General features: G+C 41.4%; 1 protein-coding gene across 1 annotated transcript; it reads left to right on the top strand.

Annotated features, from left to right (window-relative positions):
- Positions 1 to 18209: 18209 nt before the first annotated feature.
- Positions 18210 to 22851, top strand: TMEM139 (transmembrane protein 139). Its single transcript, XM_066341083.1, has 3 exons — positions 18210 to 18528; positions 19482 to 19790; positions 21109 to 22851. The coding sequence occupies exons 2-3, from the start codon at positions 19543 to 19545 to the stop codon at positions 21575 to 21577; spliced, it is 717 nt and encodes a 238-aa protein (XP_066197180.1). The 5' UTR covers positions 18210 to 18528; positions 19482 to 19542; the 3' UTR covers positions 21578 to 22851.
- Positions 22852 to 23054: the final 203 nt, after the last annotated feature.

A 23054-nucleotide genomic window follows, 5' to 3' on the forward strand; every position in this document is an offset into this window, starting at 1 on the left:
ATGTTTTCTCTTTACATCAAGACCTATAAAAGCAGCAGCCTTACGCCAGATGTCAACCTCACACTAGGGTTGTTCTAACTAATGAAGGGGACATAAGGAAACAGAGCAAGAGACAGAATTTGCCAGAGAGCTAGGGAAAAATGTAAAGGAAGAGTGCAAACAGTATGCAGACAGACTCAAGAGAAAATATGAGCTAGCAGATTGAGATGGGGAAAAAAGTAAAATGCAGAGAGCAACGAGTTACATCAAAGTTTTGGGGATGAATGCAGTATTTTCATCCTAATGCTTCCTATAAATTCTACTCTTGAAAGACCTGGACAGAAATTATTATGGGGGCTTCAAGGGTCTGTGGGTGGGCATAGAGACTGTAAGGAGTAAGGAATCAAGATAGGTGACAGCTTTGAATGGACAAAGAAAGGGTCCAGTTGCTGGTTTTAATAACTTGCATGGAGCCCAGGTGACTCAACTTCCTCTTGTCTACCTCTTGTAATTCCCCAGAAGATCTGATGCTGGAGCGTGGGCCAATTCATACATCCTCACTCCAACGCAAACGCCTCCCAAATGGGCCCAGGGCACTGAACATAGCAGCTGCTCTCTGCACAAGCAGGTCTTACTCATTCACCTGAATCTCTGAGCAGAGGTCTGACTGGACCAAGGCAAAGAGCCAAGCTTGCCATTTCTGCTGCATCTAGGAAGGAGGAAGAGACAATATTTTTTGCTGTTACAGAGGGCTGCCAGCAGTAACTACTGCCCTCCTCCATCTCAGGGTCATTATCAGCAGCGCTATCAAGCCTGGCCATGGTGAAAGCAAAGCATACAGAGAGGCTCAGGTCTTTCTGCCATTCTTGTTCTTCGGCAGCTTGCCACTGCAGGCAAGAGCCAACTTTGTCCACGTTCAAAACCACACTGAGCTCAGCTTTCATTTAACTGTCTCACAGCTTTACCTAACTTTCTGTGCAGCTCCAGTTGTGTACAAAGCTCTCAACATGCATAAGCAAAACAGCAAACAATTATTAAATACCTTAATTACTGTTCTAATTAGCCTCCTTCAGAAATAGCAATATGAATAAATCACATGGAAACAAATCACAGGACCACTTTCTGTTCCCTAACTTACAATCAAGCTAACAATTGTTACTATTTACCCTGCTGATATGAAAATATTACCTATTATAAGCCTCCAGTTGTAGTAAGTAGATTCAGCTCCTATTGATACTTGCATTCTTATATGACTAATCCAGTGCACTTACAGTCTCAGATTTTAATCCCTATATGCGTCTACACTTGTATGGATCATTATGCATTTTATAGTTATTGCGTGGTTCAGGAACTGGCATGTAAGTTTCTGTTCTTTCAGGTATCCTTATAGGCACATTAATATATCTGTTACAGTAATTGGTGTCTATACCTTTTGCTATGTGTTTTCCCAGTTTTTGTTAGCAGATTTTTTTCCATGTGTTTAACTTCATCAGCTTTTTATCACATAGGAAAAGTCTGTATTAGCTGTAACACAGATACTGGTCTCTCCAATTCTCTTAATTGAGTCATTGTAAGAACATCAGCAGCTCCATGGAAGCTGCGCAGTGCCACATAAACACAGCAGTATATCCTTCAAGGGTAAACTCTTCAAGGCAAAACCTGTATTTTTTTTAACTTTTATTTCAATATTACACAAACTCATAGCTGCATCCACAGACAGAAACACACATGTTTTCACATCGGCTGTTTCCACAGCTCTATGCACACAGCTTCTAAATATAGCACCGAGTGTGCACAGACAGCACCTCCCGCAGTGCAATTGGACTCCTCATTTTATGTCCAGGACTGACATAATCAGGGTGGGATTCCTTTGAGTCTGGGCAGACCCTCTCTCATGCCCCTCCGTCCCTTTAGTTTGTTTCATTTCCTACACAGACATTTCCCCTCTCCCCACCTCCACTCTCCCTTTCTCTCTCTGCAAACTGCTTCTCTACACAATGCAGAATAGCATAACGTCTTTTAAAAAGCACACTTTCCCTGATGAGGCTGAAACTGCCCCAAACTCTATCCATTACACAACACCACGCAAGCAGAAGAGAAGATCTGGATCAACCCTCCCCCACCTATCTTTGCTCCCATTCCTTCTAGATGCAAAATATTTTTAATTGGCATTTCAAGCAAGACGAGAATAAAAGCAGCTAAGCTGTTCATCCCCTACCTGAGCAAGGAGCTCTCATCCCCAGCTGGTGAGCAGATGGAGACAGGGAACCCAGCTGCTCTCCTTTCCTTGCACTATCAATTATTCACGTAGGTTGCAGTGTCCTCCCTCTCCCTCCCTCCCTTTCTCTTCCGCTGCCCCCACCTGCAGCTGAATGGAGATCGAGCAGGTCGGTGCTGTCACACTTGAAACTAGAGATCCTTGTCGATTGAACAGCCAGCCTGTGGAGCAGATGTGCTCTTAAGCAGAGAAGATTTGCCCTGGCAGAAGGGGACAGACTGGCAGCTCCAGAGGTGGAAGACAGGCAGCTCTGTACATCCACATCCTGCTCCCTGCGCTTCTAATCTCAGACCTGCAGGGATGACCTTTAAAAATGAAAGAGGGCTTCTTAGGTTTGGTTCGTTTGGGGGGTTTTTACCACAGAAAAGCACATTTTTCTAGTCCTCTCAAGTATAATGACAGTTATTTGGTGACAGTGAAATGGGTCATGTGAATTCATGTGTACAGATCAGAGTAGGAAGGGAAAGTAGAAGACTGGAAAAATCTGAACCATGATTACATAGTACTGATTTACTCCCATAGCAAAGGCGCTGGAAGAGGATAATTTAAGGGGACAGGATGACATGGTATTTTCTGTAAATGCTTTTGGTAATCATGAGTCATGGGACTGACCTGTGGGCTGGAATGATTCTTCAGTCACAATTTTTGTAGATAATTAAACGACTCTTACCTGGTACCAGTCTTAGGCAAAGGTAAAATGAGTTCTGGTAGACCTAGGTCAAGGCATTTATTAAAGCATTTTGCCTTTGTAGAGGGCTACTACCCACTGGGTGAGTGTTCTAGATCTGCCTCACAGCAAAATTAGTTTGAAATCCCAGGACAAATCAACTGCTCCATTCTGCACTGAAGTAACTCACCCTGAATCATCCCAGTCACATCAGTTTGCTGGGGACCCTCCTGCTGTGTCACCTCAAACATCACGGTAATTTGTTCTGTTAATTCCTCCCATGACCATAGCTGTGGCAGACTCACCACAGAGACAAATAAAAAACTGCACTATACTAGAGTGCTCAAACAGTCAATCATCATGGCTTTTCTGCCCTATTTAACTTTTTCCATCTTAAAAAAAAAAAAAAAAAAAATGTCTGCAGGAATTTTACCAGAAGTAGTGAAGAGTTTCCTGAAATTACATTAAAAATAAAATGCCTAATAGAAAATGTTGGTATTGCAACTACAGTTAGGAGTAAAATTTCTGAAAACCAGCAACTCTTTTTAAGAGGTGATTGTAATTATTTTCCTGTTTTCAAAACTTTACAGATGAAGCTTTGCCAATCATTTTTCCAAAATTCTGCAGGTTGGAAATGTTTTATTTTAAATAAAGAAAAAGTTATTGCCTTTTTGTTTTCAAATCACCAAGTTCTATAGATGGAAGAACAACGAATTTCCCAAAGATTTGTTTTGTGCAGTTGTTCCAGGTTCAAGAACTCAATTGAGTCATCTGGAGCACTTACAAGACCCTTCCCTTGTTCTGGATCTTTGATGAGGTTCACTTTGAAACCTTTCTCTCCTTTGAATCTTTTTTCCTGGTTGACCATTTTAATTAAATTTACAGAAAGTTTTTCTCCAAGTTAACAGAAAAAAAGTCTCTTTGAGATAATCAGAACATAATTTTAAGAAAATTATCAAATCAACAAATTATCTTTGTGATCTTTATACTGTAATATTGGTAGAAGATAACTATTGCAGAAGTTACAAAGTGATAATGGTCCACAGGCATAGACATACTGTCTAAAGTAAGTGTTATTTACAGAAAAGTGGACTAAGAACAAGACATGATAAAACCCAATAAAAGTAAGAAAATCAGCATTATAAATATTGGAAAAGCAGTAATTTTTGGCTTTTCAGCAAGCAGCAAACATCAATACCTGGGCATCTACCTACAGATGTAGGAACATAGATTAATGCCTTTTTTTCATAATATTAAACTAATACCGGACTAATTGTATGACTATTTTGGTATCTTAATATTTAGTATTATTCATATTATATACTATATATACAATTTGTATACTATATACAATTTAGGATTATATACTAAAATCAGTATTATTTATAACCTGATCAATACAATTATAACATCCTGCCATTTATACAAGTCTTTAAATCACCCTTAGATTATAAACTGACTGGGTCTTCTCAAATGTCTGTATAGACTGTAGCAGAAATTGTTTCCATATAAAAATCAGCACTTCCCATTTCCTTGCCACCTTTATTTTGAGTATCTCACAATGAATTGCAGATATTGGTTCCCATTATTACCACTCCTCTCCATAAGGACAAACTGGCAAGAGATACTAACCCTCACTATCACCCCGAGCCAGAAAAAAGAAACAGAGCTCTGAGTCCATCAGTGCAGTTGTATAAACAGCTTGAGATGCTCCATACCACGCTGACACAGGACAATCCCACTTGGATCAGCCAGTGGGTCCAGGTGATGTCTTGAATGCCAGTGCTGGTGCAATGAAGGGGATGGAACAAGTGGCCAGTGGTGGAAAAGAGATATGGCAGGACTCCTTTGCAAGCACGTGAATTTTAAACTGGTTCATGACGGTGCAGCATCAATCTCTCAGCAGGGCCCTTAGATAACTCAGTTTACTTTCAAGTTTTGTGCAAAGTTGTCTGCTACTAAAACTTAAATATATGAGAAATATTTATCAGTTTATCCTTCTGTCAGTACTGTATGAATTGGAGAATTGGGGGGATTTTGGCAGTATAACTTTGGATATTTGTCAACAGGGAAAATTCATTAGGAAGGAAATTTTGCAATTGCTTGCTAGTTTCAGAGATGACTGGAATGGCCATGCTTTAGAAAAGATGAAGCAGTTCCTCCACAGAATTGACATCTAGGTTCATCACTGTAGGCATAGCAAAAGGACAGGTGACAATATTCATATTGCACCAAGGAAAATTTCAGGTATATTCAAGGAAAAGTTTGTTCTTCCTCTGAGGATGATTCAGTACTGAGAAGTGCCAAGAGAGATTGAGTAATATCATTCTTGGAGATCTTCAGAAGATGTATATACAAGGCCCTTCTAGCTTTGAAGTTGACCATTTAGTGCACAGTAGTTGACCTAAATGAGACCTTTTCATACTAATTAATTCTATACTTTTATTCACTGCATGTTAGAAAATCCATGGCAGGAAATGTTCAAAAACTCAGAGTTCATCACTTCAGCATAATATATAAGAGCTTCAAGTTCTGCAGTGTATCAGATAATAACCAAGTCAAAATTCTTCACTGATCATTTCCACCCAGAAATCAAGTTCTCTAATCATTCAGCAGGTAAATTTTTTTTCTTGGCATACATGAAAGTACTTGGAAAATCAGAGTTTGTATCATCCAGCAAGTCTTGCCCTGGATATATATCACAGGGGCTCAATAAGAGGATAACTCAGGGAGATGGAAAACACAAGATGTGAGGACAGCTCTAGAAGAGGAAGACCCTCTAATAAAAGACCATATTTTGCAAACAGTTCTCATTATCTCTATAATAATCATGCTTAAGAGAAAGGACTTAGTTTCTAGGCTTTACTGCACCATTAACTTCATAATAGGCTTTAACTAATAATTTTAACAAAGCAAAACTCTACACTCTCATAGGACTAAGCATAGTCCTTCAAAAGCAGTGATATATGAATATACAAAGCCTGTTTGCATCCATGAATTACATGCGAAATCAAGGCAGAGAAGTGAAAGGATTGCCAGGGTCATGTTAAAAGAGATGGATGGACAGTAGAGAGGCAAGTCATTAGACTGAGGAAAGGCTGAAAAGCACAAGGGTGAAGATATGGGCCTTGCCTAGGCTGGATCAACACGTTTAACAATTTGTAGTAATGAAACTTTATTCAAATAAGGGGAATAATAGCTGTTTAGTCCTAACAAAAGGACAGGAAGCACAGACAAAGATTTTTTGTGTGTGTGTGTGTAGAACTGGCTTCTAGAAAGATACATGGGATGAGAAGGAAGGGAGGTCAGAACTGGATGCAGTGCAGAAGAGGGTAACAGAAGAACGTGTGGATGAAAAGGCAATCGGACAAGTAAATTTCTTTTGCAGAACTACAGATAAAGGTGCTCGCAATTTCCTTCTGTCCAGATAATCTGGACCAGTTGGGATTATTCCCCCCAAACCTCTCCTGCAACTCTCAAGGGCGCAGAAGGGGTTAAAGCAGCCTGCAGCACAAAGGGCGGCGGGAGCGGCCCCTGTCAGACGGCGTCGAGCTGCGGAATCCCCGGGGACAGAACACCCGGGCCCCCTCCTTCGGGAAATGAGAACGGTGCGGCGGCTCCTTTAATAACGGGAGCCAGTGCTGATTAGTGTGGACGGCACGATCCACTGCGGAGCGGGGAGCGGGGAGCCGGGAGCGGGGAGCCGGGAGCCGGGAGCCGGGAGCGGGGAGCCGGGAGCCGGGAGCGGGGAGCCGGGAGCCGGGAGCGGGGAGCCGGGAGCCGGGAGCGGGGAGCGGGGAGCGGGGAGCCGGGAGCCGGGAGCGGGGAGCGGGGAGCCGGGAGCCGGGAGCGGGGAGCCGGGAGCCGGGAGCCAGCCAACAGGCTGCTGTGCCGGGAGATTCTTAGCGACGGTCAGCAGGGCTTACAGCCCCGGCGCATTAATGCAGGCGGGGGATTCGTGCTGACAATATCTTTGACATGATCAACACCTGAAACACCGTGAAATTATCTGTTTCGGTGAAACATTTCTATTTTTTTTTTTCCTTTTCATTGAAGGAGGATGCGAGATAGCTGAGGAAAATCATGGCCCTGCTTCCAAGGCACAAAATAAGAGTCAGTCCCCATTCTAAAAGAGTACGTTCTCTGAAAGACCTGCAATGAACGAAAGGATTTGGTTAAAGGCACAGCTGAAGGCTTTGTAGTAACTAGAATTTGATCTGAGATTCCCCGAATCAGAAGTTAGTGCCAGTTACAGGAACAGTCTCCTTGTTTCCCTCTTCCTTCCCACCTGTGATACAGCGCCTTTGTCCAGTCAGGGCAAGAGAAGGACATTGTTACTTACAGGAATCAGGAGAGTAAACAAACAACGTGCAGACTGTTCTCAATTAATTACTCAATAGAATTTCATTGGAAAGCACCTAGCAATTATTCCACATCAACAGGCCACCTGGAAAGAGGTAAGGGTGGTTTATGTGGAGCATTAGGAGACAAAATAATGGATCATTTATTTGTTAATCAATAAGGACACATAAAGAATAAGGAGAGTTCAGTAGTGTAAGCATGTACAACAGAAGAGAACAGCTGATAACTTGCTTTGACAAATACTTGGCATGTATAAAATCTTGAAAAGAATCACTTTGTGACACTCGGTAAGAAGGTGTCTCCCACTTAGGAAGCACACACTAACCCTAAATATCTAGAAAATCTATTAATGAAGAATGTAGGGAAGATTTTGCTTCTGTGAATGGCTAAATATGTGTCCTAAGGTGTTTGCACATTAGACACTACATACCATACTACGTGGCATGTGTAGGCTATGCATTATAGGTACACACACATTTATCAAATACATACATTCTGTGTATCAGACATGCAGTAAAAATGCAATCTCTGGCTTCAACTTTACTTGTTACAGAGAAGTGCCCCCTAAACATTTTGGAGTACTATCAACCAACATAGTGTTTCCACAAAATAGTGTTTCCACATCAAACTTAAATGGAAAAAAAAAAAAAAAAAAGAAAAAAAAGAAAAAATTATTCTATGGCTAGTTTGTTAAGCACCTCAGTGGCCTGGATAGCACTAAGAGGACAAGCACCACTGGAAAATCAGCCTGCATAAAGCACCTTGGTTAGTAAGAATTCAGTATAATGCCCAGACTGCAGGGAGCTGAACTGCTACAGTAAAAGAAAAAATTCAATTCAGCTGCAGTGAAATTGGCTGACTTACTTCCCTGTGGTAGGATAGGGGAGAGAATCAACAGGGTAACAGTGAGAAAACACATGGGTACAGTTAATAGGTAAAGAAGAGTCTGCATACACAAGCAAAGCAAAACAAGGAATCATTCACCACTTTCCATGGGCAAGGGGGTACTCAACCATTCCCAGGCCAGCAGGGCTCCATCATGTGTCATGGTTACTTTGAAGAAAATTAACTCTTCCACAGCCAAAACCAGCACAGCATGGGATAAAAAGCATCCAGGCATTCTCAGGAAGCAAGTGGTCTTAAATTGTAGACCTGAAATAAAGAACACCAGCAATGCTTTGCTGACATAAAACTGGGAAAAGGGAAAATGCAGCATTTTTTTAACAGTGAGTAGAGCTGCACAAATTAAAATGCAATGAAAAGAGGGCAAGATGTTTACTTCCTTCTCAAAGAATATTAAGAATTGATAAATGTATTTATAAAACTGATGTAAATATATTTGCGGAATGAAAGGCAGAGCTATAATCAACCATGGGACTCTACCAAAATGAGAGAAGTTAGATTTGTTAGGCAGTAAATATTTACACTTTGTTAGTGCTCAACTAACCAGGCCAGCTGGCTTGGTGTGAATGCTATGAGATAACTCGGAAGGGTCAACAGTTACACCAGAGAGTTTAGGATCAGCAACAACAACTCCCTCATCCTGAAGAGTTTTGCACAGGCTTGTCAAATGTGGGGAGTCACCTAACCACAGCCTTGTTATTTATAAAACCAGTGTCTCATCTATGACCCCAAAACAGTAATTTCTTTTCCCTGTGACTCATTCAAGAGGATACATTCAGTATTAATCTGGAGAATGTCAGGTTTGATTTTTTCACCATTTTGTGTATGTTTTCAAGCTGTACCACTTCCATTTTCTCTTACTGACCTAGTACAAAAGCATCTTACTATGGCAATTTCTAGCCAAAACTTCTCCATTTAGAGAGCCACAATCCACAAGAAGCCTTAATTTTGTCTAGTTTTTGTTTGGAAACATGTTTACAGCCAAATTCCATACTGCTGGTTTGACTTATCAGTTTCAACACAACTTGCAAGAAAAAATATTCAGCCTCCAAATTAACGAAATATAAAATAGGAACATAAAAATAATTTCTGAAACAAGCCTTTGCTTGCTATCTCTGCCTTCTCCAACCCCATAATGAAGTTTGTTGACATGGTTGATACTGTATTGCCACTTTCAGAATTTTAGAAATTGTGAGACAGGCTTAACAAAGTTCACTGTAGCTGGGCTGCCATGGAACGACACTTCAGGGTAGGATTGCAAGAGGAAAGCAGCAAGCAGAAGCAAGACATGCAGAAAGCTGTAGTCCTCAATACAAACAAACAATTGTCAAGGATTTTGCATAAATAAAAATCATCTGGCCTTTACAGTGATCATAGGAAAATCATCTCCATACGGCCCTCATTCTGCCCTGACCCCTACTTTGCAAATATAATTTTAAAACAGCAGGTGAACATAACATTGCCGAGGGAGTCAGCTCTCATCATGGAGGCCCTTTATTTTTACTTAAGTTGGCCAAATTCTCATGGCATAACAATGCCTGAAGTACAAATTTAGGAAGTCTTGGTGATTGTCAAAGTTGTTGCTGAGTAGCTTCATGAGCAGGAAAATCTGGCTAAAAGGAGCACCACCATATATTATCAGAGACTTGCAAACTTCATCAATATTAATGGGACACAGGGACATTGTCAATCGCAATGAATCTCAAGTAGATGTATACCTGTGACAGCTCTGGGTGTCTCATACTGCCACACCCTCAGGCATGAGAAGTAAAGGGTCATATAATGGTGACTCTGATGAAAGACTAATCACTCAATTTTTTTTAATCAAGCAAGACAATATTTGGAGGAAGCAGAGAGGAACAGAGGAGGCAGCAGACAAGAATATATACCTCATCAGTACTTCCAATATAGTCAATGAAATCTTTTCAGCCAAGACTGTGATCTCTCATGCCCCAAGTGTCAATGAGAGCTTTTCAAATAGTTAACACCTTCTCATGAATCACTCTGACATCTTTCATCATCTGCAAGGGATTTCATAGAACTGTTCTATGAATCAGAGGTTGCCAATAGCCAGTAAACTTAACAACTCTTCTCAAGAAACAGAGGCACTATCACGAGGATCATCTCTGGCATTAAATATGACTTCACTTCAACACAAATGCCCACAAACTATGATCACTCTCCCCTGAAATTCTCCCTTCAATGGCAATCTTTTCCTTTGCACAGAAAGAGCCTTTGCAACCAGTCCAAGCTTTCTCACAAAACAGGTACAATGCGGAACAAGCAAACTTGCACAGTCATCACCATTAATAAGCTCTCAAAGCCATCAGTTCAACCAGATACAAAGTTAATTCCACATATTGAGTGTCCTGGGTTTTTGTTGCCTACAGTGAAGAAGAAAGATATCTCTCAGCAACAGAAGCCCTGATAATGCTGAGTTCCCCTTCATAAACAATAGGGGTTTCAGTATCACTATTGCTGCTGCCTCACGAGAAAGCAAAAGGTGGTGTATTGCTTTCACAGTGTTCATTTACAAGGAGCAGCCTGGACTGGCAGTGATGTGGTGTGGGGCTTTTATGAGGCTGTCCCTGCAGCTGGTGGCTGACCTTGGAAATAGTCATTTGCCCCCACAGGAACAAACATCCGAAACATCGTCACAATGACATTCTAGAATGTACCAAAATGACAATGCAGATGCCATACAAACTGCAACACTACAAGGCATGAGAATGGCACATACCAGAAATGCATTATGATGTGCTCTTGCTAATTTGGCAGTGTCCATTAGGAATGCAAATCCATGCCAGAACTGGACAAAATCTGTCTGTATCACTAAACAAACTGACAGCTTGGGCTGGGGAACCATGCCAAGATAAAAACTACGTTCTTTTCGGTTCATGTGACTATTTGCTTTCATAAAAGAACATATTTGCTCTTTCACTGACCCCTGTGGATGCCTATTTGCAGGGATGTAACTGAAATATAACACCCATTTTTCCTGAGGCAGAAAAAGGAACCAGATTGGGTTTCCTCCCTCTGAGGTGTGCTGCCTTTATGGCACATGGCTGGAGCAAAGTGCAGTGAAAACTACTGGTAAAACTAGACTGAAACAGTGTTGCCTTTGAGTGGAGAATATCTAATGAAGGAAAAAAAGGATCCCAGCTACAGACCTAGTTTTCAGGCAAAACCTCTCTTTACTGAAATAGATATTGCTCATTTTTTCTTTTCTTTGAGTTTCTTTGAGTTTTTTTCATACTAAGTTATCTATCTCTGGTCTTCCATAGCTAAATTATGCTGTGGCTTTGTCACACTTGCTTTAGACTCTGAGCACCTTAGGCTGAGAACAGGCATCAGGAAGCATGTGGGATTATGTTCTTGACTTGCAGAAAGGTGCCAGTACCAATAATGGCAGTGTCCTCTTCTTCTCCAGAGCACAACTCATCAATAAAATAGTTAAGTGATTTCTGTGTCTGGCAACACTTTCCCCATTCTCCCACCCCACTATTTACTGAAAGAATTTGAAGAAAGTGCAATGTTATACAATAGGAATGTATGACCACCTTATGGAGAGACACTGTGGGTCCCACCAGCGACAGGAAACAATGCCAAATTCCTGCTCAGGAATCTGCATTCTGGAACAGGCACTTCAACCTCTTTCTCCTCCTCCCACGTCTATTTCATTTTAGTCTACAGAAAGTTGCACAGTTGCAGAATTCCACCCCAAGTAGGCTGTATTTTACTGTTGGATGGTAATTCCCAAATATTTCAGGTGTGGTTCCCTAGCAAAACCAACTAGTGCTGTTGAAAGGAAAAGAGCATCCCCCTTTCTTCAACACAGAAATAGGCTATGAGGTCCTTTCTCCTCTCCTGTGGCCATCCTAGTGCTTCCTGCATGTTTCTGTGACTGTTAGTGTATTAACAAAGAGAAAATAGCACTTTTTTGCTTTTAACTTGTGTATGCCCTGTTAGCCATTTAGAACACGTCAGGGAGGGCTCCAGTGTATAACAGGTTTGGCAACATAAGCAGCAAGAATATGTTGCTAGAACCAGGGAGGAAGATAAGGAACAGAAACTCTGTGGCAATTACACATTAACTTTTCTCACTGCATCTCATGTCCTTAAGCTGAAAAGTTTCTTATTTTAGAATGGTGAAATTACGTCTGGAGAAAAGGAATGTTCCATAGTAAAGCTGCTCAGCATACGCGGGTCTGATTTTCTCTTCTTTCCAGAGACAGCTAGTACAGTCTTGAAAGACAGCAAATTATCTTTCTTGTGTTCTTTTAACTATTCTCCACTGAGTCCTTAGTTTCATCTTACAACTATTTCTTTCTGTTCATTTGCTCTTCCCACACTATGGAAATTTCCACAGTATTCCATGTGATTCTTTTACCATATTCTGGCAGCAGGATCTTAACTGCCCTCCTTCTTCACATTTATTCATGGTCATCTCCTCCTCTGGCTGATACACTTTAGGAGCTCTAAATTAGCAAAAGAGCAGAGGTCACTGTAGTGTCCCATTTCGGAGCATTTCAGTTACCAGGGTGGATTCCTTCAGAGAAGTGCATACAGTAATTTACACCCCACATACAGTAACATCTCAGTCAAGTACTGCAGTGTGCAGAGATTCTACACAAGTTAAGGAAGTCTTCCAGCAAAAAGTAAATAATTTAGACCAAGCTGGGCTCTATCATTAAACTAAATCAGCTGCAGAAAGTTTTACCAATGCTAATGAAATCTCACAAATTTAAAGTGCTTGCCCTAAGGAGAACTCAAAAAAAAAAAAAAAATGAGGAGGCTTCTAGCCTTCAATTTATTTTTTTTTTTTTTTTTTTTTTTTTTCCCAGGCAAAAAGCAAAACATGATGTATGTGAATTTACAAGTCTGTAAGAGGATATAAAACCCCTCATATCATCTTGGTAAATGCTTGCTATTTTTCTGTTCCTCTCCCGGCAGGAGAAGGTGGTGCTGTTTTGTTAATTTTAAATACTTAGGAACTTTAGGTGCGCAGGCAGCCCTGAAAACACTTCACATTTTGATTGTGACTCCCCACTTTCAGAAAAGAGAAATCCTTTGGTTCTTCACAACATAACAAATGTCTCTGACTCTATCGCTGTACATTTATGTTTTTCAGGGATCCTTCAGACACCTGAGGAATTAAGAGCATCAGTAGAAGCTCTTTGTGTAATATCAGTCCTTTTGTGACCACTTCTCAGCCCTGATCCACAGAGGAAAGCCCCTGCAGGTAGAAGACAGTCATGCCAAAAAAATCTACCACACAGTGACTACACATATAACTTCCAACCATTGTCCTGTGAGAACTGGAATAAACTGTAAGGAAACAGAGATTGCCAGTTCCCAAAAAACATATGACCATTAAGCTCTGGCAGGTCAAATATAAATAGTTTTCCCAAAGTTACTCACATATTTTGAATATCCAAGTATAAGCATTCTGCTTTCCTTGGGGTTTTGCTTTCTCCTGCCTAAAATTGACCAGAGCTCATGACTGCCCCATGATATCTAGATAAAATGCAGTGATGCAATTTGCCTAGTCATGAAAGTGACTATGTAAAACCTGGAGGACAAGAGGAGAGGCAGACAAGACTGGAAAAAGTGGTTCAATAACACTTTGTCCCCAGTACTTGCTCAGGTTCTCAGAAATTGCTTCAGGATGAGGTTATGGGGAAGAATAGACTTAGTGATTACGGTCAGATTAATCGTGCCGTGGTGTGCACGTCACAAGCCCTTGGGAATAAAGCAAGCTTCTCTGCATACCAAGCTGATAACTGAGCTTACTGTAGGTACTAAGTTAATTAGTAGCAGTCTGGGCAGAAGGTTGAGTAGATAGTGAGATGAAACAGGGGAAAGGTGAAATGCTTCCTAGCGGCTGACAACGAGATGCGGGAAGAAACAAAGAAAGAATTTTTACAAAGAAGAAAATTCGCCGCCCTAACTAAAGAAATATACTGTTAAATGAAAGTTCCCAGAGTATGACCTAACAGCAGAGAACAGAAAGCTTTCTGTAAAAAAGAAAAAAATCTCTACTGCGCATGAAAGGGAGACAGTTTAGCATGGCAGGATTAATGTCCCTGTTTACTCTCCCAGGTTTCAACACCTTGTTTAACAAACCCTGCAGAGTGATATCTCTCAGGCCTTACCCAAGCCCCACTGCTTTTTCTGTGCCAAAAACTTCTTGATGCAGCAGTGTGATCAATTTTTCTTTGTTATGGATCTCAGATACAGTCTGAACCACACTGTGAAGAGAACTTAAACAACAAACAGACAAAAAATTCAGAAGTCCTTCAGAAATGCTAAAAGGCCTCATGTAGAAGCACTTTTCTGCTAGAAAACATATTGCAAAGGTTAGTTCATAGAAAACCATCCTGTTTTGTATCTCTAGACTCACAAAGCAGTATGTATCACATTCATAAACATGTTCAACTAATGCACTCACAGCTGCCTCATAAAATATTGTTGGTTTATGTGTGCTTGTAAATGAATAATAATAATTCCTAAAGACTCTGCACAGTCATCCACGAATTGCATGGGTAAAATCTACATGAGTTACTGAACTCTGGACTTTAACAGAAATAAACTGATACAACAAGCAACAACCAATTCAAAACCAAGACCTACCATTTCGAGCCTCTTTCATCCTGATATTTCATAACTATGTCCAAGACTATTTTAAAAAATAGTCCACCAATCAAAACTACTGTACAGATTTTCAGCAAAACCAGTATCTTTCTATCTATCCAGAAATCAAATACAGCATTTCTAATCAGAGAAGTAGTTCTCCAGCAAATAATGAAGATTTTTTTCACTTTTCTGACTTTCTACTAACTTAGCAAAAAGATCTAGTCCCAAAGCAGTGCCTACTCCCCACACGAGAATGTGCAGATAAGCAAAATGCCTCAGTTCCCTCCACACAGCTGAAGTACCTTCTGTAGGAACTTACAAGGGGGATTCAACAATAGTCAAATTGTTGAGGCCTTTGGACAGTAGACAGCGTACATACCAGAGCTGGGAGTTGTCTAAAGCCATCAAGCTGAGCTAGTAATCCATGATCTATCTAACAGTCTTTGCTGAGTAAAAAAATGGGTATTAGATTCTTTCTACACCTTTCTGTGGGGCTTACTCCATCAAAGCAGGAAGATTTCCTTCTGCTCCAATGGTTTGGGCCAAGTCAATCAAATGACAGTCACTATACCCTGGAAATTATTCCCACTCTTCCTCCCTTCTCCTGCACCACTCTGGCTATGCATTCCTATTGCTTCCCTTTAATGGGGAACTAATGGTTAGATGATACTTCAGGGATGAGATTAAGCCCACTAAATTCACTTTGGAAAAAGGTAAATACTTTCCCACTGAGACAGCTGGGCTGGTTCAGCAAGAGATCACATGAGGACTGAGTCACTGCAAGGAAGACATGAGGAAATGGAGAACAGGCAGGAGGACAATTTTAATCACCTCCTCAAATCAGCGGGATGTAAATCTTTTATCTCTGAGGAATGGTTTTAACAACCACCAGCTACACTGGTTAGAAAGTAGTTGCTGTTTGTACTGGCGCGTACAGATTCTACCATGGGTCAGTCCCGATGCCTGTGTAAAGAGGCTGTGAAAACAGTTTTCTCAAATCTTCCTTAGCAGTTACTGTGTTCTCAACACCAGGCAACCCCAAAATGGAAATCATATTTTCCATCTAAATAATAGCCTTGCAAAATGACATGCTACATGCTACACACCAGAATGCTGACTTTCTCCCCTTTATGTGGGTGTTAAGTCTGCTATCTTTGAAAGAATTCTCTTGAAAGCAAAGAATGGATAACAATCAAAGCTAAAGGTCCTTTATATGTCAGCAGCCAGAAAGGCAATTATAAGGAGAAAATATTCAAAACACAGAAACATTGACAAGTCTAGGCTGGAAGGGCAGATGATCTGGTCCAACCTCTTACTGAAAGTTGGGCCTTGGACTCAGCTGTGTCTTGAATATTTCCAGCCAAGAGGATTCCTCCATTTCTCTAGACAAGTAATAGCCTGTTGCTGTTTTCACACTAAAGACTGTTTTTCTTATATCTGGAGGCACTTACCCTTTTTCCTGTTGCCTTTTATCCTGTCATCCTCATGAAAACTCCCTCCCTCCTCTCTGAAACCACCTACTACTATTGGAAAACTCTGAGTAGATACTCGCCACCTGCCCAAGCCTTCTCTCCTCTCAGCTGTACAAATCCAGCCTCTTAAGCTGTCAATGTTCTCCAACCCTCAAGGTGTTGACCAGACCATATCCAATTCCTCAAACCACATCCAAACTGGGGGGACTAAAACTGTACACAACATTTCATGTGTGTCCTAACAAGAGGTGCTCAGAATAATTCCACCCCTTGATCTGTTCACTACCCTGTTACTGATGCAGCTAAGGACATAGTTTGCTTTCATTGCTTCAAGGGTCCACTGCTGACTCCTGTTGAGTTTTCTTTTCATCATGTCCACCAAGCTTATTTCAGCACAGCCACATCCCAGTCGGTCTGGCCCCAGCCTGAACTGCTGCTTGGGATTATTCCATCCCTGCAGGACTTTACATTTATTTGTTAAACCTCATGCAATTCTTGTTGGCCCAAACTTTCAAACTAAGTACTATTAATAAACATTTAGCACTAGGGCATCTTCCTTTTACAGACCACCATGAGCTGCACCCTGTTCCTGGAGATAATTCATCCTATAGTATTCAAGAACTTACAATGAAGTAAGCACTGATGAGTTCTTCTATAGGCATTTAAGAGAAATCTCTGATTCAGCAGCTCTTACCCTTATGAAAGATTCCAATTTCCCAGACATGACCTGAGAATAACAAATTGCTTAGATGAGCACATCTAGGAAATTCCTGAAGTTTGTAGGAGATAACTTCTTGTCACAGATACTCAGTGAGATGCCCTTCTACACTTGCAATTTGTGAATAGAGAAGGACTCATGGGAGTGTTAGTGTGGCCTCACCCAGAGTGCTGGAAGCAGCTCTGGCCCCCACCATTTCAGAAGGGTGGGAAAGTCTTTGAATGTGTGCAGAAGAGAGAAAAGCTGGTGGAAGGGCTGGAAGGTGTGTCCTGGGAGGAGTGGCTGAGGGCTCTGGGAAAAAGGGAGGCTGTGAGGTGACCCCCTTGGTCTCTGCAGCTCCCTGAGGAGGGGAAGGGGAGAGGGAGGTTCTGATCCCTCCTCTCAGGGATCCAGTGATAGGACAAGTGGAGATGGTTCAAAGCTGGGTCAGGAAATATTTCTTTACCTAGAGGGTGGTCAGACACTGGAACAGGCTTCCTAGAGAGGTGGCCAATACCCCAAGCCTATCATTGTGGAAGAGACATCTGACAATGCCCTTAATAACATGCTTTAGCTTCTGGTCAGCCCTGAAGCAGGTAGGGAGTTGGAGAAGGTGTAGATCCCTTCCAACTGAAATTATTCTATTCTATTCTATTCTATTCTATTCTATTCTATTCTATTCTATTCTATTCTTATTCCATTCTAGTTTTCAGACACACACTTAAGGTTCAGATAACAGAAGTAATTCAGTACCTTGCTTATCATTACTTCTCAATCCATTCCCAGATAGATCAGGGAGTAAAAATGTTTTTAACTCATGTTAAAACTCATTTCACATTTAACTATGTGAAATAATAATCTCTTTCCCCCCATGTTTCCCTTTTGTTTATAAAGTCAAAGAGAGCATAGAACAACATTTGACAAACAGGACTCGATCAGGACAAATGTATGAATTTACATTTTACAGAAGTCATAAATAGATTTATGTGTGGGCCACGTGACGTGGGCTGGGCAGGCAGTTGTTCCTGCTTTGTGAGGCAGAGATCAAGATTCCTTTGCTACGTGGGGAAAAACCCAGAATTTTAAGGGCAGTTTCATTGAAGCGAAGCAGACCAAAGAGATTCGACACAGGTAAGCACTCCCCCACTGCTCACTCCGCCCTCTTTCCTAACGAGTTTCCTGCTTTTGTGGGACAGACTGAGAAGAGCTGCAAAAGGGTAGAAGGTGTGTGTGATCGTCTAGAAACTGCTTTGGATTCAGAACCTGGAAAACGAAGGTTCTACTTTCCCATGCGGAACTTGTACAATGGGATATTCCCATCAGTTGGTATCTTCCCATATTCACTAGTTTCCGACTTTTATTTTCAAAAGAAATCTTCATAGTTTCCCTATCAAAAAACTGAATAGGAGGAAGGGAGAGTTTTAACTGGTGTTCTATCCTCGGATCAGAACAGGAAGCAGCAGTGCACATTTTTCCTTGTGATGAAGAGAGAAGTTAAAACATGACTGCTCGTACCTACCGAAACCTCTTTCTGGTAAGTAGATGCTAAAAAAATGTGTTTCTTTCGCTTATATACATTTAACTATTTTTGCTATAATAAGGGGAAAGCACACAATATAACATGAAGCTATATAAAACTGTTTATTTGTTTGGAGATGCTTATTCATAAAAAATATGCCCATTGTTTCATGCTTTTTTCCTTCAGAGATCTTCACCAAAACAGTGGGATAGATGTAGGTTGGTGTAACACTTGCAAGACAGCTCCTTAATTATGGGATTCTTGAATGCCACAGATTCCTAGTATTCATTCCGTATTGACTGCACACAGTGACAACTGCTGTTTCTTTCTCAGAAATGGGGTTTGGAATGGAGCACAGGAAAGGCTCTCCTGTCTGAGAACAGAGCAGGAAAAAAAAAAAAAAAGCACATCAACAGCGAAAAACTGAGAATACAGGCAAAAACTGAAATAAACACCTACATTTTACAAAAACACACATACCCTAGCTACATCCAGAACCTAAAGCTACATTACTGCTCTGGTGCTACGCTGAAGTAAGATGCTCGGTTTACCAGGGCAGACAGGCCTATTAAATAGTGCTGCTTTTTTCCGGGATTTGAATGAGTGTTTGAATGTTGATTATGCAAGGCACAAACGTCCTAGAATTAACCCTTAAAGTTATTCTGTGTCTTGCTTTTGCAGTAGCCTCAATCTGCCTACCTGGAGACTTTTTTAGGTATGTCTGGTAATAAGTGCTGAGGGTCTACTTGTGTGTTTTATGTTTTGCAACTGTGTCCAAGTATTCCAACTATTCAATATGCACGCACATAGGAAATTCTAATATGTTTACATTGGTGTGCACAGATTTCCCAGGCTTATGATGTACGTATATGTACTCGAGTGTATATGTTTTTACCTTGGTCACAATACTTAGAAATGTGTTTATATGCTAATGTTTCACGTTGGAAAAACCGTTCCATCTTCCACAGATGTCTGTCCCTTCAAGTGCCCATCTGTTCTCACGTGCCTGCTGCCACCATTCCTCCTGCCATGTTGTTAGAGACACGCTGGAAGAACATCCGCCAAACCTTGCTGCTCCTGTTCACTGCTGCCCTTCTCATCGGGGTCACCATGCTGGCCATCTCCTCTAACATCAACCCAGTAGGCTACTTCTTCCTTGGGGTTGGGGGAGTGTGCCTGGTCGGCTATTTGCTGAGTGTGTTTGTCGAGTGTTACCTGAGGAATCAACACCAGCATGACGCAAATGAATTGCCTCCAAACAGGCAAAGCCAAGCAGGGTAAGCAGCAACCTGGTTACTCCTCTTTAACTCTCTCACCTCACTCATGGCCATTTTAAACACTCTTTTGCTGCCCTTCCCCCGAGACACTAAGTGCAGACTCTGTTCCCGAAGACAAAAGTTCTTCTCAGATCTTTTTTCCTCATTATTGACGTGGAGGTTGCAGATGTCAATGCCACACGTATCCTGTACCTTTTGTAATATGTAGTTTCTTCCCCCTGGGAAGTGATCCACTAGAACTTGCCAATGTTAAACCGATCCAGGCCCATTTTATTTTTCTTTGAGTAATCGAGGCTTGCCAAACAATGAGTCAGACAAGGAAAAAGAAAAAAATGTTGAAGCAATACCAAATCTTATTTGGGTTTAGCTCTATAAATCTTATCTCTAGAGCAACTGTTTCTTGGCAAACTTTAAGAGAAACCTGTAACTGGGTGTGTTTCCACTCTTAGAATTCCTACTTGACACTAATAAAATCCCTGATTTTTAGGGACTCTGAATACTATGACCACTTTTTGGCTTCATGTTCATTTGCAGGTCCCTGCATCACCTAAATTAACTCCAGTTTTCCTACTGTCATTGAAGAGATTAACTTTATTTGTAGCCTTGCTTCATGGTATAATCCAAATAATCATTATCCACGTGCATAAATGACTTGATGTTCCCAAATACAATGTTTATTTTTAGAAAGGTTATATAAAAAAAGGAGTCTACATTGGGCCCTGCTAGTTTGGGGGCATACTTGAAGAAAACTAGTATCCTTTTATTTAAAAATATGACCTGAAAAGGAAAATGTCTCCAAAGTAAAATTTTTTTCTTTGCAGATAAAAAACATTTTTCTTTGCATTGTTTCTTTGAAACACAGAATAATTAGTTCTTGTTTAAACTAAATGAAAGTGCTTAATTTTCTCCACTTCTTAAAAATGGATGGACATTGAGCTAATACATTAAAAAAAATAGGTCCTGTTTTATTCCATGAGAAAATTAGTAGTTAGCAATCCTTAGTGATAAATTTTACCTGTAGGACAACAGGTTAAGCCTAAGACACTGAACTGAACAGTGTGGGTAGCTTCACTAATGCTGGGGAGTTTCAGAAAAGTGGTCAGATGAGCTATCTTCTATACCAGTAAGAAAGACATTCACTTGGCTGGAGAGGTGAGCTGATCCAGGGGCAGAATATCCTACCCAGCAGTACCACATGAGATACCCCATCTCAGTCCCATTTGTTGATTGTAGCATGGTCCCTATAGTCCATGATCTGTCCTACAAACATAAACTACACAGTAAAGTAATGTGCACGTGGCATTGCTCTCTGGCACAGGGTGAATGCTGCCTACGAAGCGCCCACCTATGAGGAGGTGATGACCATGTCAGCTCCAGCAATATGGACGATTACATCCAACCCAGGCTCCGTGCCCTCGCCGCTGAGCGAGCCTCCCCCGTACAACGTCGTCATTGAATCCTCTGCCCAGCAAGAGGTGATGGGGGAGGCTCTCTGGGGGCCAGTGCCACCAGACACAATGCACACCTTTGAGACAGACACGGGCTCCAGGACACAGCTGCAGCTGGTGCTGCCCCCAAGGCTGCAGAGGTTTGTTTCGGACATCCATGAGGAGAAAGACATTGAAGAAAGGTTTGAACCACTGGAGCCACTCACTCCACCACCTGCTTACGAGACTGCCATCAGTGACGAGGTCTTTGAGGATGCTCACCAGCCCTCTGTGTTAGGACTGATTTCACCTTCCATGAATACACAACCAAACCCTCACACTAATACAGGACGCTCCTAGAGTGAAGGTAAAACAGCTGATAATGTTTTGCCTAAATGTTTGTCTCGCCATTCTTTGAACCAGAATTGAACTACAGACACAGATTCTGATGTTACTAGAATCTTTTGGCACAAAATAGAAATCCATGCAGTACCACACTGCTTTGTCTTGGCAGATATATAAAACCACTGTGAGGAAAGTTGTGTTATGTATGGCAACATTTTCATACCGGAGATACACCTTTATGGGAGAGGAGAAATAAATGCTGAAAGGAGACAAAGTTGCCAAAAGACGTCTATAGGAGGACTGCAGGATGCAGCCAGAAGAATCTGCCTGGGAATGGGGGGGGAACAGAAGCAACACTAAGCACGTTGTGTCTGTGCATTGCAAACAGCAATATTGCTGAGTGCTGTGTGGTCGTCAACCACCCTGAAATCCCTACAGAGAGAACAAGCCTGTGCACCCCACATTGCTGTTTTATGGTCTGAGGTATTTGTTACTGTCCCTCTGGCACACCTGCTCTACATTCTCCACTGTGCAACAAGGGAGTGACTGAGGGGAGAGTGTCTGACTGCGTCTAGAAGCTGCTACCACCCGATACCTGTCACTTAGGGTTGAAAAGCTGGTAGTATTCGTCAAATGACTTCTGTTGTTCACAAAGTTCTCATCCCTCACAGCTAGTGGTGGACAAGAGGGAGATAAGTTCACCCCCTGCAAGAGAGGCCAGTGATGGAGTACATATACCTGTAAGCATCCTCTGCTTGGACTCCATGGCTCTACAACAGGGTGTATGTCTCCTGTATTACAGACCTGAGACACTTTATTGTCATCATGCACAGAAAGGCCAAAGCCCCTGCAGTTCCCTGCAGGCTCTGGAAAAGTCCAGTTTGTCTGCCAAGGCAGTGGAGCACCTGAGGACAACAGTCCCAAGACACATTTGACCTTCATCACGATGGTTCTAGGCTGTAGGCAGGTTCTAGCTCTCACTGATCAGTCATGCTGTGCATTTTTAAATGAGTGAGCTAAATTGTTTGCCTTTGCAGTGTCAAAGTGGTCTGGACTATGCAAAGAGATGCATTTACATCTGGTGAATGTCCAAATTAAATCTCCTGCGAAGGAGAGCAGCAATCATCACAGCCTTGCTCATGACTGCATCTTTAATTCATATGAGGAACCATCAAACCATAGGCTAGAAGCAAATAAATTATTTCTTATTGTTTGATTCTTTATAGTTTAAAGAAAAAGAAAAGACCTTTTATGACATTTATAAATAAACAGAACTGCATTAAAAATTCCTGCTGGCATCATTAATTTTTCCTCCCAAAGAAACACTCCACAAAGCCATGCTTTTGCTTGCATTCTGCTTATTTGATTATCTTGACTTAGAAAAGAGATAGGAGTTCCATTTCTGAATTGACAACTGAATCACTTTATTATCATTATTGAGGAAGCAATTATGATACCTCTATCATGGAAGTATTAGGAGAGACAAACCCGC

This window comes from Sylvia atricapilla, chromosome 2 (genome assembly GCF_009819655.1).
Source record: "Sylvia atricapilla isolate bSylAtr1 chromosome 2, bSylAtr1.pri, whole genome shotgun sequence".
NCBI lineage: Eukaryota > Metazoa > Chordata > Aves > Passeriformes > Sylviidae > Sylvia > Sylvia atricapilla.

Bases quoted from the DNA above. Each gene is read 5' to 3' on its own strand.
- TMEM139 (XM_066341083.1), top strand. From the start codon at position 19,543: ATGTTGTTAGAGACACGCTGGAAGAACATCCGCCAAACCTTGCTGCTC. The intron at 19,791-21,108 runs GTAAGCAGCAAC...TCTCTGGCACAG, and splicing joins AACAGGCAAAGCCAAGCAGG to GGTGAATGCTGCCTACGAAG.